The sequence below is a fragment of the Lynx rufus genome, unplaced genomic scaffold (assembly GCF_022079265.1).
Source record: "Lynx rufus isolate CCGP_SWC_20201006 ecotype Redwood Valley unplaced genomic scaffold, mLynRuf1.p SCAF_17, whole genome shotgun sequence".
Lineage (NCBI taxonomy): Eukaryota > Metazoa > Chordata > Mammalia > Carnivora > Felidae > Lynx > Lynx rufus.
Window position 1 is genome coordinate 26,346,308 of NW_025814831.1, and position 18,070 is coordinate 26,364,377.

The following is an 18,070-nucleotide window of genomic DNA, read 5'->3' on the forward strand; positions in this document are numbered from 1 at the left end:
GCTCCCAAGTCTCATCTCCAGTTCCTGCACTTCCTCAACAGGCCTGGTACCCTAGCCTGCAGGAGACACCCAGAGTTGTCGTGGGCCTTCGAGAGCTCAAGCACTGTCCTCAGGTCTCAGTGAAGAAGGCAGCCATGGTGGTCCTAGCCCGGGTCCCGAGACCGGCCCGTGGTGCTGCCAGCTGTGTGGCGAGATCCCAGAGCTTAGGTTCTGTCTTTCAAATACAAAAATCTCCTTTACAAAAACATCGTGAGGTGGGAAGGTAGACGACTGTCCTCCTAAAGCCAGTGCAGCCGAGAGCCACAAAGGTTTAGGCACTTCCTCTGGGTGGTGCAGGTGAAGGATGCGGTGAAGGTGCAGGTGAAGGTGCTGCAAGTACCAGCATGGTCCAGGTGAGTCACCTCGCAGGAGCCCGGAGCGAGTTTCTCTGCCTTAGACACATTTCTGGTTTTTGTGGAGAAGGTCAGGTTTGTCTGAGTTTGGGGGTGGGGGCTCTGGGGAGAGCCAGATAGAAAGGAGCGCCTCAGAAATGGGACTCCAAGGATGTCTGCTGAGCCTAGAGGAAAAGCCACAAATTCATCTCTCTCCTCCCTACCCACCCACAGCTGGTATTCACCTTACATTTGACACGTACCAGAAACTTCCTGTTGAATCAGAGGACCAAACTATGGGAACTATGAGAAAAATATGGAAAGTGTGCCACAGATGAGGGATGGTTTCCATGTTTTAACAACAGAGGCTGTATCACCTCTTCACCTGATTGAGATTTCCTTAAAACCCATTAAGCTCTTGCCACCAGTTTTAGGCTGATAGAGTCCCAGGTTAAAAGGGTTAATATCTGGTAGTGTCCAAGAGAAGACCTGAACTGAACTCTTAGAAGTCATCTTGGATCAGACAGACAAGCAGAGAAGCAATGGTGGGTCTGTTGGGTGGTGGAGTTCACATGCCAATTAAACTTCCACCAGTAAGGGGAGGGACAAAAGCTCAGGAAGAGCAAGGGCCATGTCTACCACATTCTCTGTGGCACGGCCACATATCCCTGCTCCCGCCGGGGTGGGGGGTGGTGGGAGGGTCACCTGGGAGGGCTCACTGCAAGCTGGTGGACTGAATGGAGGGGGTGGCAAATCCATTACTAGCTGGAGTAGGACAGTCACCACTTTTCTTCCAGGAAAACCCATTCCCCCCTTCACTGTATCTAATTCTCTCTAGAATCATTCAGGGCAGGAGGAGTGGTCTCAGGTTGTCTGTCTCAGTGCCCTGTCCTGGATGCAGACTCTGTCTAGTTCCCTGCTTTCCCGGAAGTCTCTCTGTTGCCCGGAGATGGGACTGGGAGGAGGAAGGGGTGGAGGAACCTGGTAACCTCAGCAGTGTTGGAAATCAGTTCCAATCATCTGGGCTCCCAAGGTGCCTGCTGGCGAGGGGCAGAGCCAGCTGTCTCTTTAATCCCAGGGAAGTGGCGGCAGCAGCCCGTCTGGCCTTGCCCACAGCTCCTCACCTATCCCACTGTCTCTCCAGAGCCAGGAAGGCTGACTGCCATGGGGCTATGGGAGCACAGCCTGAAGTGGCCAGCCTCCTTTCCCCAGAGTTCGTTCTGTCTTTAAAATCCACGGGGGCTGTAATCACCTTCAACTTCAAATGTCCAAGTCAGGTGCCAGTCCTGATCCCTGGGCTGAGATTAGTTTCTTGAGTCAAGGTTTTCTGGAGGGAGGCCAGGTGAACTTTACCCAGCCAGGCAAGTCTGGGGTAAGCTGAGGGAAAGATGGCGGCAGGACAGGAGGAACCGCCGAGTCTCCCTTGTCACTGCTGTGTCTCACCTACTGTCCTGTGCTTTTTTCTGGCTCTGCCAGGACAGACGCAGCTTGGGAACAAGAGTGGCCCACTTTGGTCATTCTAAAGCCTGGAACCCAAGTTCAAGAAAGAAGAGGCCACAAAGGGGATGATGGGAGAACTAGGTACTCTGGGATCAGGGCTGAAGGGACTCGGCTGAGAGTGGCGGCTTCCATTTGAACCAGACACATCGATCTCAGTTCACTGTTTAAACCCTAGCCATGCAGGGGAAATGAAATCTCAGGTACAGGACATAAAAGTCATCTGATTCCACTTCCAGAAGGGACCTCAAGGTGAGCTGCTACCTGGTTGGGGTCCTGAGCCATCCTGATCAGTGGCTGTTCACACTGCCCACGCAGGAGCCTGCCTCCAATTCCCAAGGCCATTCACGACTGGATTTATTTGAAGCGCTTACTCCTGGGACTGATCCGGAGAATGCTGCCCCTGAGGATGTGGGCCAACTTCCCTCTCCGTGTTCCAGTCAACACTTAATAGTACCATTCTAGCCCTGGAAACTTAGCTGGTCACAAAACGCTCTTTCCTAATTTTCCTTAAAAAAAAAAAAAAAAATTTTTTTTTAATGTTTTATTTCTTTTTGAGGGAGAGACAGAGCAAGTGGGGGCGGGGCAGAGAGACAGGGAGACACAGAATCCAAAGCAGGCTCCAGGCTCTGAGCTGTCAGCACAGAGCCCAACGCGGGGCTCAAACCCACAGACCACAAGACGATAACCCAAGCTGAAGTCAGACGCTCAGCCAACTGAGCCACCCAGGCGCCCTTCTGCTTTTTCTATCTGTTCTCTTCTGCATCTGGGTCTGGTTCTCTCAGGCAGGCTTTTGAACTTCTTTCTCTCCAGTGCTCTTAAGTGCCAGGGGCCAGGCCTACCACAGGGTGGGCAAGTGGCTGGCTGATTTCCTCTCCTGGCCCAGACACAGGGGGATTCCAGCTAGGAAGAATGTTCATTTTCTGGAAAGCATCTTAACTGAATATAACCTAGAGGCCTGGGCTTCAGTTTAATTACCGTATTTCAGTGTGGACATTCTTTGCAGTCAGGTACAGTCTCAGGGAAGGGAAGAGGCGCTCGGGCTTCCTGACTTCTCTCCGGTGAACTTGCTAGGCATTTTAGTCTACACTGTGCCTGCATCTTCATGACTGCCCATGACATAGGTAATAGGTAATGTTCCTGCCTTCCTCCCTCCCAGCATCCTCTCCCCCACCCTACCCACATTCGACAGACTGTGGGTACTGGAAGCACAAAGAGGTTCAGTGGGAAGGCAGGTCCAGGGCTAGACTTCAAGTTCAAGGGCTAGGAGTTCAAATTTCCTGCTTCTCCACCTAGGGCTTGCCTGTTTCCAGGCCTGTTCAGCCTACCTAGCTTCTGCTCCTGTACCCCTTTCCTGCCCCCTCACCCACGGGGTACAGTTTGAGGGCTAGGCCCTCAGCTCAGGGGGTGTATCTGGCTGCCGACAGGGGTGAGACACTTGGAAAGCCTCCAAGGTCAGCAGCGTCTTGTTGATGCGGCTGATGGTAGGGTAGGGAGTGAGATCCACCTTGAACCTGTAGCAGAGAAACACCTGTCTCACACCATCTCAACACCAGGTGTGCAGGGGAACGGGCAGACTGCCCTGTGTGCAGCGAGGGAAGCACAGAGGTGGGCTGGATGGGGCCCCTGGAGCTGACCAGAGAAGGACCAGGAAGGTGGCCCTGCCACGTGGGGGCCTTGTTCACAGGCGGCTCTGGGATGGGCGGGTCTCATGCAGTACTGTCTAGCATCTCTGTTGCCTACTGTTCCCATTCCAAGCAATGGCTGTTCATCGAGAACCTACTACACATAAGGCACAGTGCTTGGCATTTACATATACAGATAATCTCTCTACCCATATCCCAAGCTTCTCAAGGGCAGCCAATGTGTCATAACATCTCTGTATCCTGATGGTGCCTGACATGATGCCTTCCAGAGAGGCACTCTTTCATGCCTCCCTGAAGGGCTGTTGGAGGAAAGCAGAGTAGAGCTCACTGCTGGGCACAGACATACCATGTCGGGGGCAGCAGGCTCTTGCGGGAGGTTTCCTCTAGGGGTGGCCACCAGGTGAGCCACCTCCTCTTAGGAGCAGGGGCTATACGGGATTGTATGAGCTAAGATGGGCATGGTCGGGGGCGCTCCCCTGATTTCTTCTGCCTGTCTCCTCTAGACCACAGTGGCTGGTGTGGCCTGGCACCCGGGGCTCCCTGGCCAGCTGGAGGGAGTCTCCGCATGAGACGCTTCCTCGGTAGATGAAGTTGGGGCCTGATGGCGGGAGGAGGCTGGGCATTTAGAGGAGAGGAGCCAGGTGGGAGAGGGTGGGCAGTGGGCCTCTCTTACCTTTCAGCGTTTGCCACCTGAGGCACTAAGCAGAGATCAGCCATGGACACCTGAAAGAGGGTCGGGTGGGTTTGCATCAGGGTGTGTGCCCCGGACTCACAGGCTGGGCTGGCTGTGTCCACGGGCTGCCAGCCCTTGACGGTTCCCTTCTGCTCCTGGGTCTTCCACCCCATCCCCACTGCCCCATCCCCCTCCTCTTCTCCCCCATCTGTCCCCAGAGCACGGGTCTCCCAGGCCAGGATCCAGTTGTCCTGACAACCGGCTCTGTGGGGGGCCAGAAAAGGTTTGATGGTCTCAGTGGATCTTAGCGTGCTTGTTAAAAACCACCATCGTAGGCACTTCCCTTGGGCGCCCAGCAGGGAGGAGACGCCTCAGGATGAGGTGAGGGGCCCTGAAACCACCCCAACCCTATGCCTTCTCCGGAATCTCTCTGGCCTGCTCTTGCCCCAGGGTGGAGGGAGAAGGCCGCTGTAGGAAGGCCTGGGAGAGCTTACCTCGTCTCCCACACAGTACCTCCCTGCTGTGCTCTGCAGGATCTGCTCCAGAGCTGTGGGGAGGCCACATGGATTTTACTCGGGGCACAGACTGGGCCTTGGCCCCCATAGTTCTGAAATGGGCAGCTGAGTGACAGGCTGGGGCATGTGTGTTGGAGGGAATGCGACAACCAGATCTGGAGAGAGTTGCCGGGGATGTGGAGGCAGATGATGTTTCCCCGGGCTCCTCCAGCCCAGTGGCCATTCCCTCCCCAAGAAGGGACAAGACCGGCCACTGGCCGAAGTAGCAGCTCTCACACGATGGGCTGGTGCTTTGCTAGCCTTCGTTTCCCGGCTGGGGCAGGCAGTGAAGCAGAGGTTGGGCCATCCAGCTCCAAAGGGCTGTGGGCCTCAGGTGCTGAGGTGCCCAGAAGTACTAGAGGTTGAGGCCAGGTTTGGACACTATCCAGTCCCACTTCCTCCTTTGCTCTGCCCCCCTACCCTCACCCATGTCATTGTCAGGACCAAAGAGCCTGGGAAGCTGTTTCAGATGCCCACGGCCTTAGGCACGAGAGCTGTGTCATTGAGAGGTCACCCTGGGATGGCTCGAGGGAGTAAGGACTCACCGTTAAAGCCAGAAGTGATGGCCTTCTGGGCCCAGGTCAGCTGGTTCTCCTGTCCCACTTGCTTCAGGACAGACAGGTTCTATGCAACCAAAGATGATAATCTGTGACTGGCTTTGGGAACCGCCTGCACCTGCCAAGCCCCCTCAGGGAAGCTCAGTTCCCTTTCTGCCCCAGGTTGTCCATCTGTCCCCTCCTGGGCTCCATGAATCCCCTCTTCCCATCTGGGCACTGAGGGTGGATGGGGGCTGGGACAGAGAGTGATCCCAGCAGCCACCTTCTCAGGTTGCCCCAGTGCCCCCTGTTGTCGGGAAGCTTGTGACCCTGGCGGAGGTGTGGAAGGGTGGGGGCACAGGACGCGGCCATGACCTGAGGCCCGTCTCCCCTGCAACCAGTGGGTCTCCCTTATGTGGCCCCTTGTGAGGAGAGGGGGGTGCAACATGAGAGGTGGATGGGGGAGAAGCATAGGTGGCTTTCAGGAGATTTGGACCCTTGTTCCATCCTTACACCCCTGGAGCCATTTCACTTCCGGGCTTCAGTTTCTTCATCTATAAAATGGGGCTATCTGTCTGCTCCAATCTCCTTGTTACAAACAACAAGGTAACATGGGGATGGGGGCACAGGTACAGTCAGGGGTCCTGGGCCCTGGCCCCTGCTCTGCCATTCTTAGTCGAGTGACTCTGCAAAGTCCCTCCACCTTTCTGGGGCTACTTCCTCATTTAAGCCAGGGGTTAGCACAGATGAATTGCTTTAACACTTATTTTTTAGCAGGGAAAATTTTAAAAGATAAAAATCTCTCGAGACTCCCAATCTATGCTACAGAACAGATGAGAGGGAGGCCGTTCTGGTTAAAGGTGGGGAGGGGTCTGGCTCTGCAGCACTCAGCCTCTCCCCTGCCACCTGGCCCCTCCCCTCCTTGGGAACCTCTGGGCTGTCCTTGGAAACCTGGGGCTTCTGAGAATGCGGCTGGGGGCCCCGCGGGGCAGGTGATTTCTGGGATCCCTCGCCCCTCTGCCACGTGGTCTGGGTCTGAGCCCCTGAGGAGCCCTCCTGTCCTCCTGCCGCCCCCACTCCCAAGCTGGGTACCCCACTATGAGGCCCCACACCCAGTGTGCCTCTGAAGGCAAGAGCGCGTGAGGGGAGGCATGAGAGGCGTGCAGGGTGCGAGTCCAGAGCCACACCTGCAGGGGCTGGATGCCGCCGGCGATGAGATCGGAAATCATGCGCACGTGGGCTCTCTTCTTCGGGTCCTGAGGCAGGAGTCGTGGAGTGGGCCGAGTCTCCTCCAGGTACTCAATGATGGCCAGCTGTTGGGAGGGGAGCAGCGAGACACTGGGACGGGAGGGCCGCAGACCCCTGGACCAGAGTGACGGGGCCAGCAAACTCCTCCTCGCCCTCCTCAGCTGGAGCCCGCGAGGCTGACACTCCCCCAGGGAAGAGCTCTTGGTGGCCCCCTGTCCTGCAGAACTTGGTCCCCATATGCTCGAGCCTCCCGTCACTTCCCCAAACAATAAGCTGAGCTCCCTCCCTCTGCCAGGAACTTATCATGTCCCTACTAAGGCCTAGGCGCTTGGCCACACACAAGCAAAGAAGAGCCGTGAGGTCCTCTTGTTCGGGGCACCCCTCTTGCAAGGGGCCTCCCAGGCCCTGCACTCACTGACTGGCCAATGGTGATGCCATCAATCTTCAGGGCCGGCACCTGCTTCATGGGATTCAGTGCCTGGAATTCTTCAGAGAACTGTGGAGACAAGGACCTAATGGACGAGGTGGCCTGGACTGGGCACACAGGAAGACCCCACGCTTGCGGCCCACCTGCACTCTCCTCCCCTGGGCAAGGCCTGAGGGATCCAGGCAGTATTCCAAAATCCACTGGCTGCTGAACTACAAGATTCATCCCAATGGCCTGGCTGTGTGTGTCCCCTTGTACCTCACACCGTGGTCACCAAGGTACATCCAGATGGCCCAGCAAGGGGCAAGGACCCCCATTCGCCACTCACCCTCCTGGGGTCAGGCACCGAGAGGCCAGGCTGTGGCACGGAGCCTGGAACCCGGGCCCTTCCCATGACTCCTCATGCTGCACAGTTTGTCACCCCGTCCCTCCAGGGAGAGCCAGCAGGTTCACTTCTTGCGGGGAAGAAGTCTGCACCCTCTTCTGGGTCCCTCTACCAGACCTCCAACTCTCACATGGTGGTCCGGGGGCGGCCTCCTCACCTGCTGGCCTCCATCCTTTATGAGGTTGATGGGGATCGTCTCATAGTCGATGCTTTTCAAGGCCAGAGCTACGAGAGACAGCAGAGTCAGGGGACAGCTTCTGGCTATACTTCCAAGGGCTACATGAGGTTCCAGAAGGAGGCTTCTTTTTCCAGGCAGCTAGGTGACCAAGGCCCAACTTGGCCCTGTCCTCATCTCTCCAGCTTCCCTGGTCACTACCCACTCTCCTCCCTCAGGTCTCTGAGGCTCTTCTTGCCCCCAAACTCTCAGGACCATCCTCTCCATACCCGCACAGGGTCCCCGCACCCAAGTGGTGCCTACAGGCGTGTGCCCTGGCACCCTGGGATCTCCTGGAGGGCAGCAGGGAAGTGTTCTGGTCACCTCTGTCCCCTCCAGGGCCTTGAACAGTGGCAAGCAGGGCTTATTTGTTGGAGACCTGCAATTATTCTCTCATGAAGGTGTCCAAGGGCCCAGGGCAGGTGCTCAAGTGACCACAAAGTGCATACACAAGCAGATGACACTCTCCAGAGAAGAATTCCCTTTCTCATCCATTTTCTCTGTTCTCAGAGCTGATTACTACCATTCCAAGCAGGGCACCAGGGCTCTTTAGTGGCCTCACAGTATCTGCTATGACTCCTAGTGACCAGATTTTCTCTCTGTGCCCTTTGATAATTTCCCCTGGCAAAGTGAGGGTAAACACTGGACCAGCCTAGTGAAGACTCTGTGTGTGTGTGTGTGTGTGTGTGTGTGTGTGTGTGTGCGCGCGCATGTGCACTGAAATATGGTGACGGCTAGTCTTGGGCAAAGGCAAAGGAGCGAGGGGAGGGGATGAGACGTGTCACAGTCTGAAGAGAGACTGGGAGGCACGGGGCTCTTCCTCAGCGCTGGTCAGCCCCACTCTGGACAAAGTGGCTGCTGGGGCCAGGAGGGAGAGGTCATTGCACATGGGTCCTGTGGCTCCTGTCCGGCCCAGCTAGGGCAGAGGTTCTGGGCCCAGGGGAGGTGCCTGGAGAGATTGTGTCCTTTGGCACCCCAGTGCACTTGCCTACTGATTCTAGCAACTGCCAACTGACTGTGGGGCGGGGGAGGGTCATGGCAGATGGCTTCCCAGTTACGGCCAGACTACCGGAGGCAGACTGCTTGGGTTCAGATTTCATCACATTCATTTGCTAGCTGTGCAGCCTTGGGCAAGAAACTTAATGAGCCCCTGTGCCTTGGTTTCCTCATCTGACAGTAGAGTAGTTAAGAACACGGACTCTGGAGGCAGACTAGCTGTTCAAATTCCAGCTCTGCCTCTTACTAGCTACCTAGTCTTGGGCAAGTTATTTAATGTCCCCGTGCCTCAGTTTCCTCACCTGTACAATGAAGGCAACAATAATCCCTCCCTCCTAGGGTTGCCAAGGTTTAAATGGAATCATGCACATAAAAACATCCAGCACGGGTTTTCCCGCAGTATGAGCTGGGACTATGATCTTTGCCACAGGCTGTGTTGAGCTGAGGGAGGGACGGGTCAAGCTGGGACTAAACCGGAGGGCCCTGGTTTCTGTTTCCTTGAAGCCTCTGGGGTTGACACTGGCCAGTTCCGTTTAATTGCCAGATCAAATAAGATAAGAACTGAGAAAGGCCAGCTGTTCCCTGCCAGTTACCAAGCACCTCTGGGTTTTGTGAGCCTGCTTTAAGTGTGGTTGCTAAGTGGCTTTGGAGAGCAGGGTGGGAGAGGTGGCAGGTCCAAGGGAAAAGACAACCCACCTTCCTGCCACCCCCACTCTCCTCTTTTTGGCACTTCCTAGGTGGAGGTGCCATTCAAGGTGCAGGTGCTAAAGTTTCCAGGGCACTGGGGACACTGGTTGCTGGGGGTGGTGCCCTGTCTGACAGAATACCCCTCTGTCCCAGGCCAACTCTCCACGCAGGGCTCTCTCCACCTCCATCCCCCCAGGCTCTTGGTGGGAGCACAGTTCTTACCGATTCGAACTCTCCATGAGCAGGAGCTCCGGAAATAGGAGTACAGGATGGGCTGAGGAGAGACAGCATGAAGATACATGTTAACCCATGCTCGTGGGGGTTCTCAGCCCCAGAAGCCCGCTGGTGAGGCAACGGCCCTCAGCCGGGGGGCTCCAAGTCAGCAGGCCTCCGTTCCCGGACCCGTGTCTGCAACTCAGGCCAGACTCCGAGCTCTCTGGGTCAGAGGCCTTGGGAGTCAGGTGGGGTCCCTCAGCTCCAAACTGTGCTATCGTGCATCCCTGAGGTCCAAGGGGCCCCCAACAGGGCAGCCAGCCTGCACATCTTCCTTACCTTGCCAGACTCAGTCATGGTGTTGTGGTGACCCTTGGCCTCTCAAGGAATGTCCCCTCTCCCAGAGCTGCAGAGCAGGGGGAGGAACCCTGAAGGGGTGGATCCCATGAGCCAATGGGGAAGCTGGGCTAGATAGGCTTCCGGGGAAACTTTGACTCTGGTCAGAAAGGACATCTCTTTCCAACTTGTGGGAAGTTTTCTATGTTCCCGGTGGAGCCAGATTTGGTGTCTTGGGCAGACAAGGTGGCCTGGTTTTGGAAGCAGTAATTCATGTAGTGTGGTGCACTGGATGCTGGCATACCTAGGGTCTGGTCCCAGTGCAGGAACTAGCTCTGTGTGACCTTGGGCAGATCCCTGCCTTCTCTATTCTCTAGTCTTTTCTCTCTCATCTGTAAAATGAGGGGTTGCTGTAAGATGATAGCATAATTCCTTCCAGCAGCGACAGAAAGACCAGGAATTCTAGTTCTTTCATGCTGCAGTGCCCGTCTCTCTCAACCCACCACCCACCCATCAGTCCTTTAGGATGGTCTCATAAAAATAGCTGGGGGATAGGCCCATGGACTCCAAAGCTAAGGTCACAAAAGGACAGCCTATAGTGTATTGTGTTTGGTCTACTTATATTTAAAAATGTTTCGGGGTGCCTGAGTAGCTCAGTCAGTTAAGGTCTGACTTTGGCTCAGGTCATGATCTCACGGTTCGTGGGTTCGAGCCCCTCACTGGGCTGTGTGCTGACTGCTCAGAGCCTGGAGCCCGCTTCAGATTCTGTGTCCCCCTCTCTCTCTGCCCCTCCTCCACTTGCACTCTGTCTCTCTCTCTCTAAAATAAATGAACATTAAAAAAATTAAAAATGTTTCTAGTTGGTTGCCAACATTGAAAAATCAAGATGTTTCGTATATAAGCCCTATTGTCTGTTTTTTCTTAAAAAGATCTGGAGACAGTGGACTCGGATTCTTGAGTAGCAACAATTGATTGGAGACAATTACTGGCCTCCTTCAGTCAGGGCATGCCCTCTCTGGTCTGCCATGTTCCTTACCTGGCCCTCTTCTCTCATTTTTGTTACCCTGGAGGAGGCTGAGTGTGTGTGTAATCTCTCCTCTAAAGTTTAAAAGACTCAAAGTTCATTTCTCTGGTCCTTCTTGGGTAGTCAGCATTTCAAAGCAGGGCCCAGGACTAGTAATTAGTTAGCACTCATGAATCTCCAGGCAGACACGTGTGTATCCATATGGATGAGGGAGAACACAACAGGATTTCTAGATCACCTCTGACTACCATCCCTTTGACTACAGACATTTCCCCCAAGTTCCCTCTCCCTTCTGCACCCCCGAGCACACCAAACTGCTCTGTGGCCCTGCCTTCACCATCCATGAACTATCAACTCCGTCTTCTAGAGAGGGCCCAATCCTCTCTAGACTACATCCCTGAACTATCACCCAGGCCTTCCCAGGTTGGTTTCTGAGCCTGGGAGTTCCAGCCGGTACTGGAGGCACCTTTTGTGGGGAAAGTAAAGATGGCTCTGGTGCAGAGGGCAGGTGATAGACGGCAGGTGTCTTTGGAAGCAGAGGAACTAGATGAACCCTATTCAGAGGTACATCCCTTTCCCTAACAGGTCAGGCTGGAGGGGCTCCTGGGGCCAAGAAGCAGGGGCTGCTGGTGAGGGCCGGGACCACTAGAGAGCCTCAGACATTAGCTTAGAATCCTTAACGAAATGTCTTACCTAATTACTGAATGTTACATCTTCACCTGTGCTGAGGGTGACCACAGAGTCACTGCGAATGCCACTGCCCCCAGGTTTCCTACTTATGGGCCATCAGGAAACGTAGCGGAGAGCAGTTTCTGCTTTTCCTCTTACCAGTGATAATTGCGTCAACTACCCTGTGTTCCCTTGTGCACTTGTAGAGCTAGATTTTAAGCCCAAGTGAAGAATTCATCTCATCACTACCCCTGGAGGAACTTCGTTCCCAATTCAAATCTGGGTTCTGACGAGTCTAGCAGATTTTATTTTTAAACCATTTCTCACGCATGTTTTGAGAGAACGACTCCTAAAATCCCATTTGTGAGTGGGAGAGCTATATATTATTACGGGGATGCTGTATCCCATCTGACATGCCCGCTACCTTCCTTGGTGGTTCTCAAACTTGAATAAGACTTTAAAAGTTCATCGGGGGCGCTTATTAAACATGCAGATTCTCGGGCCCCTTCCCCCAGAGGTGACACCGTGGCTCTGGGCCAAGCGGGGAGGCGCTCCCCAGGTGCTGGCAATGACTTAAAGCGTCCAGGTGCTCTCTCATAAAGCAAACCACCCGGGAAGGCCCTAGGTTAAGTGTTAGGACCCGTCGGGCCGACCGGCTGGGAAAGACCACACGGGGCTGTACGGAAGAGGGAAGCAGGGGACAACGTCTTGAAAACCTAGCAGAAAGAACGGTAAGAGGCAGGTGGAGCGCGAGGGTACAGCGACTCCACAGCGCCCCGCACAGTCCACCAACCCGCGCCGCCTCGGGCCCAATCCTCTCCAGACTACAGGCCCCAGCGGGCAACAAGAAGCTGGCAGCGCGCAGGCGCAGAGCGGCGCCCGTGCGGCGCTCTGCATGCCGGGAGCGTGCGTTGTCCAAGCTCACCTTTAGCCCCCGCCCCCCAGGGTTTCTCAGTGTTTCTAAGTAGTTTCCCTCTCCCTGTATGCGTGGTACAGACCTTCCCCGCTTGCATCTCGCACCTCGGGCCACCCCTCTTCCAGGCCCGGAGACTTCACGTCTGGGACTCTCCGACTCGTCGACGGCTGTGGCCCTGTGAGACCCCGACACGTCAGAACTTACACTTCTGTTGTGGTAAAGCTAGGGGTTGGACTAGAATGATCTTTAAGGGCTCCTCTGGCTCGCCCCGCCCTGCCGCCACGCCCCCACTCCCGGAGCTGCTGGGAGTTGCAGTTCCTTGAGCCCGTTTTCTCCCTGGCCGGCCCGCTGGGCCCGCGCGGTCCGTCATGCTCTGCGCCACTAGCCGCCTCTTAGCGGCCCGGACGGCGACCGCACTCCCTGCCCAGCCCAGAGGCCGTGGCCCCGGGGCCCGCTGCCGGCGCAGGGAACTACATTTCCCAGGGCACCCCGAGCTGGACCTGGATGACTTCTTGACCGGGCGGCTCGCAAGACCGAGCGTGCCGGTGGGCCGGAGGGCGATCCTGAGGAGGGGCAGGATGCCACCAGCGGTGGGCGGAGGCCCGGCCCGGTCCGAGCTGCGTCCCCGGCGGGGCCGTTGTGGGCCCCAGACTGCTAGGGTTGTGGGCCCGGACGAGACCGCCAAGCCTGCAGCGCGGAGCCGCAAACGGCCTGGTTGGGGCTCGCGGCACTTCGAGGCAGCTGGCCGGTGGGCCCTGCTGGCCCTGGTCACGCTGCTGTCCTTCGCCACCCGTTTCCACCGTCTGGACGAGCCGCCGCACGTCTGGTGAGTGACAGGAGGGACTCGGCGGGTCCCATGGCAACCGGGTGGGAGGGATGCGCCCTCTGATTGGCCCGGGGGCACGAAGGGGGCGGGAATCACAGGAGGAGGGGCGGGGCTGCGCTGGAGTGGGAAACAGGTTTCTGGAGGTTGCTTTTGGCCAGGCGCAGTCTCTGTGAGAGGAGTCTTTTTTTTTGCTCTGGCAGTGGGATTTGCTTTGGTAGTGGATTCCTTAAGATCCGATAAAGCGGTCTTTCAGATTGTGGCTTTTAAAGGTGCTTTGAACTTTCAAGGAGGATTGGAAATTCTTAGTATAGAATTCCCTAAAGCCTGAGTTCCTAATCTGCAGGATTTCCAGGTATCATGGGAGGCAAAAATCATCCTGGGGAGAGGGGACGACAATTTGTGTGTCCAGGGATGATGACAGGGGTCTCAGGAAGCAGGTCTGGGGCCCTTTTGTGAGGAGAGACTTGTGTTCTTAAAGGCTTTATTTTGTAGGACTCAGATTTCATGAGATAAGTTTAAAAAGTCTCCAACTAGAAGGAGAAAAAGTTTTATACAATCTGAAAATGGTTAATTTATTAGTGAACAAGCGATACCATGTTTTGTCAGTATCCCTGACAAGAAAGTTAGTGTAGGAAATGTTAGAAATGGAACTCTTTGACCAAAAAGCCAGCTATCAACCTATCTGGGCTATCCTACTGGGAGGTGAATAAATTAGCCTATTATTGTTTCATGAGTGTTGGCAGAAGACACAAGACTCCTGGGTCAGAGATAAAGGACTTACTCATGGGGCAGGAAGTAGGATGAATATCAGCATATTGGCTTAAGTTTGAATCTCCCACTCCCTCCCCCCTGCTGATCTGGAGTTGTTAGGGGAAAGGACAAATCATGCTCAGGAGTAGTCCAGGAAGAATCTAAAATGTTCAAAATGTAGGTTTATATAACTCTCCACCTCTTTTATCCTGATCATTACCCAGTTGTTGGCCAAGAGGAGATGAGCCCTTTCTGATGATGACTGCATTAGGTGACCAAACTGCTTAACTAAGGTGTGTGAACCAGGAGGAGGTGAGGGAAGCAGAGTTAGAAATCTTTCTGTGCTTGACAATACCAAATGCCTGTGGAGGGTAGGGAGTATGGAATGTCATCAAGTACCTTGACTATTGGCTCATTATTATGTGAATAATAATAAGGGAATAATAAGTGCACTATTGTCAGACTGTGGATGGTTTGGAATGACATTGTTTAGTTTCAAGGACCCCAGTGACATATGTGGAGTCAGATAATTAGACTGGAACAGCATCATCAACACTGTAACCTGAAAAAGTGTCCATAACAGTAAGGCACCAGTTATAGCCCGGAGAGGGGAACAAAGTCCTAAAACAGTTAGTTTCCTTGGAGTGGGCAGAGTCAATGCCCAGTGCGATGTGGCCTCCTTTATTGCAAGACAAACTGGTCAGCTTTTGGCTGGAGTCACAAGTCACCACAACGCAGTGATGCCTTCTGCTTCAGAAACATATAGTCCTTTACTTTGTGCCCAGTCCATGATGATAGATGTGTTTCCATGCCTGGGGCATTCATGAATCCAGGTGGCAATGGCAGGAGTCTATTTGGTACAAGCTTGATCTGCAGCTTATCAGAATACTGGTCTTATCAGAATACTGGTCCTTACTGTGGGCATCTGTGTGAGTGATCCAGATTGTCCCATTGACAGGAAGCCATGACATTTTCCCCCACAGTTCTTGGCTCTGAAGAGGAGTGTTTGAAATTTCTCAGTATATAGTCTTCTAGGTGGCACACAGAAGCTAGGTTAGTGGTAAAAGCCCAAGAGCCAATAAAAGTTTAACTTGTCTGTTTCTCAAAACTATTGTGTAAGGCAAGAGCGATGACTTTCAATTCAGCCAATTGTGCCCATCAACCATTATTACAGTTGCCCTTCCAGAGTTGTTACTGAGACCGGATGATTGTTGCTGCCCAGTGGACGCTATCAGTGAACCAGGCCTTGAGAGGAACCTCTGTGAATCAAGACTCCACTGAGCCAGTGGTTTTGCTTCAGGTGGCGGAGTGGAAGATAGTTTCTCCAAAGTGGGAGCTCCTACCTCTTCTTATAAAAAATCAAGATGCCCCTAGGGCCAGACCAGCTATATCACTTCCATTTGACCAGCAAGCCTGTTGAGCCCTTCCCTTGTAGCCTTCGATTCTAAGTTGACTCACCCCAAGGTGGCAGTATCAAGCCAAAGAGTCCTAAGGCCTTCATGGGTCGGGCACTCAGTTTTTTTTTTTTTTTTTTTTTTAATTTTTTTTTCAACGTTTATTTATTTTTGGGACAGAGAGAGACAGAGCATGAACGGGGGAGGGGCAGAGAGAGAGGGAGACACAGAATCGGAAACAGGCTCCAGGCTCTGAGCCATCAGCCCAGAGCCTGACGCGGGGCTCGAACTCCCGGACCGCGAGATCGTGACCTGGCTGAAGTCGGACGCTTAACCGACTGCGCTACCCAGGCGCCCCCAGGCACTCAGTTTTAATAAAGGCTTAGTGGGTTGATAGCTGTCCCTTTTAAATAGTATGTGCTTGGTACCTGTGTCCAGCAGATGGCGCTGTTATCCTGGAGAATGGCCTCTCCTGGCTCTAGCTGCCCTATGTCTTTATGGCCGTGATTTCACTTTCCCTTCTTGGGATTTATATTATTTCTTCTGGACCACCCAGGATAGGATAGGATCACCACTCAACACACAGCAGTCCCGGAATGGGATAATCCCCTTTGACACTTATAGGATCAATGCCAGTGTACATCCCACTGTGGGAACCACAATAGTAATATAGGGGCCTTACCCACAGCTCATTTTACCTTTCCTTCCCCACTGGGAGCTTGGCTCAGACCCTGTCAGTTGAATTTGGGTGCTTTTTCCCCCTTGAACTTATAAATCTAATAGGCCTGCATCGGTAATTATAGTGACAGCCATCCAAAGATTATGCCATTCCCCAGTGGAGACTGTGGAGTGCTGGATGCAGGGGGTAGGGTACATGTGTATGGCCTTCAGTCCCCTTTAGGGAGAGAGAGACCTTGGCTTTTAATTATTTTATTTTATTTTATTTTATTTTATTTTATTTTATTTATTTATTTTTTTAACACAGCTGAGATTGTGGTAGAGGAGGAGGGATCATGGGACACAGGGAGAGAGTGGTTCTGAGCCACTAAGCAAGGCACATTTACTTTTGAGCACACAGCTCACCCAAGGAGCTTTCAATGTGTTCATTTTGCCCCAATTTTCTATATTGAATAGCAAGATCTCCTTACTGCTGGCACCACTTATGAAAGCTTTGGAGACTCCTTGATTCAGCAGCCATATGCATATTGCCTTTTAGCTGCGCCTGCTAGGCTTGCTGCCCCATTGTCATGATTACATCTCTTTCTCATTTTGCCAGAAGAGTGAGCAGTAACCAAGGCAGCTTTCAAACTGTTTCTTTCTCCATTCAGCCTCATTAATAGGTAAGATGGTGGGAGACTCTTACTACCTTCCTTGCCCACCACTTGGATAAGGGCATTTATTTACCAGATTCCATTCCCAGTTTATGGGGCCCTTGTCCTTTCTCTTACGGAAAGGTATGTCTTGGCATCTTATGCTTGTGACCACAGTCAGGGTCTAGGATTTTATTTTACCCAACTTACAAACTAGTACGTTAGCCTGTCATTATTTTATGGATGCTGGCAGAAGACGAAGTACTGGGTCAGAGACAAAAGACTTTATTTTTCGTGGCACAGCAAGCAAGATGAGAGCATCAGCAGGTGGGCATGTGTTCCTCTTGCTCCCCAATTCCCATGTGATGCCATGGGTCTGAATGAATGCCTGCACGTGCAGTGGGTTGCCTCACAGCTGAGGGATACTGAGCTTGGGGAATCCACTGTTTTATAACAAGCAGTAAACAAGAGTGCCCTCTGTCCCGGAGGAAGATGCTAACTCTTCTCTCAAGGTTGCCTTTCTGCAAACGTATCCTGAGAAATGGCCTGAGTGAAGAGCAGCCAGGACCTTGCATTCTTGGCATACCCAGCAAGGTCTGTAGGAGCAAGAGAGAGTCAGGGAGGATCGTCTCTCCCAACACAAACGCACAATGAAAGCCAAGAAGAGACGTGAATGTTACTACTAGTTTTACTTGGGAAATTTTTGAAGTAAAAATCTCATACCCCTTTGTCAATATGTTTCCAAACAGACCTCAACACTAACCAGAGGTGTTGGGGCAGTTTAAATAGTGCCCAGTTGGGACAATTTATAAATGTATGGGATTTTATAGTCTACAGAGTTCTTTCACATGTTTTCTAAATTGAGTCCTAATACTTCCCTGTGAAGGGCACATAGCAGATATTATTGTCTTCATTGTGTAGATAAGAACAGAGATCCAGAGAGGGTGGGTGATTTTGCCAGGTTGCACTGTTGGTAAGTGGTGGAACTGGGACTGATTTCTCTTCTTTCTGAAAATCCATTTTGTCACACTGCTCAGAAGTTACTTCTCTCTTTGACATCTCCATGTCACTGTTCTTACTTCGTGTCAAGCAGAGCATTAAGCAAACAGACGCAGAAATAGATTTACTCTTCTGCCTTACTATTGGACCCACTGAGTTAAAGAATAAAAAAAGAGCCCTACACTTTGGGGAAAAGCATGTTTTGCCCCTTACGTTGTAGGTTGGTAATAACTGCTTATGGAAGCTGATCTGGGGATGGCTAGTCCCTAGAAAGCAACCGTTCTTCTGAGCTGCAGGGAGGAACTGACAGAAATAGCCAGGCTGTACCGGATTAACTGGGCTGCTTCCGTAAAGTCTTTGTGCAGGATGTGAAAAGGTCATATAGAAGAACAAGATCTC

At 53.1% G+C, this 18,070-nt stretch overlaps 2 protein-coding genes across 2 annotated transcripts in view; one reads left to right on the forward strand and one right to left on the reverse strand.

Annotated features, from left to right (window-relative positions):
* Nucleotides 1-2,531: 2,531 nt before the first annotated feature.
* On the reverse strand, nt 2,532-12,564 carry GSTZ1 (glutathione S-transferase zeta 1). The gene is made up of 9 exons (XM_047080300.1): nt 12,475-12,564; nt 9,457-9,508; nt 7,495-7,562; nt 6,941-7,021; nt 6,465-6,590; nt 5,287-5,365; nt 4,682-4,734; nt 4,188-4,237; nt 2,532-3,382 (listed from the first exon to the last, which is right to left on the reverse strand). Exons 1-9 carry the CDS (start codon nt 12,487-12,489, stop codon nt 3,256-3,258), a joined length of 651 nt encoding a protein of 216 aa, XP_046936256.1. The 5' UTR covers nt 12,490-12,564; the 3' UTR covers nt 2,532-3,255.
* Nucleotides 12,565-12,612: 48 nt separating this feature from the next.
* The window catches only part of POMT2 (protein O-mannosyltransferase 2), a 44,174-nt gene continuing 38,716 nt past the window's right edge, over nt 12,613-18,070 (forward strand). Inside the window, exon 1 of the mRNA XM_047080299.1 lies at nt 12,613-13,218. Within this exon, the coding sequence (XP_046936255.1) occupies nt 12,761-13,218 (458 nt within the window). The 5' untranslated portion in view covers nt 12,613-12,760. The remainder of the gene's footprint in view (nt 13,219-18,070) is intronic.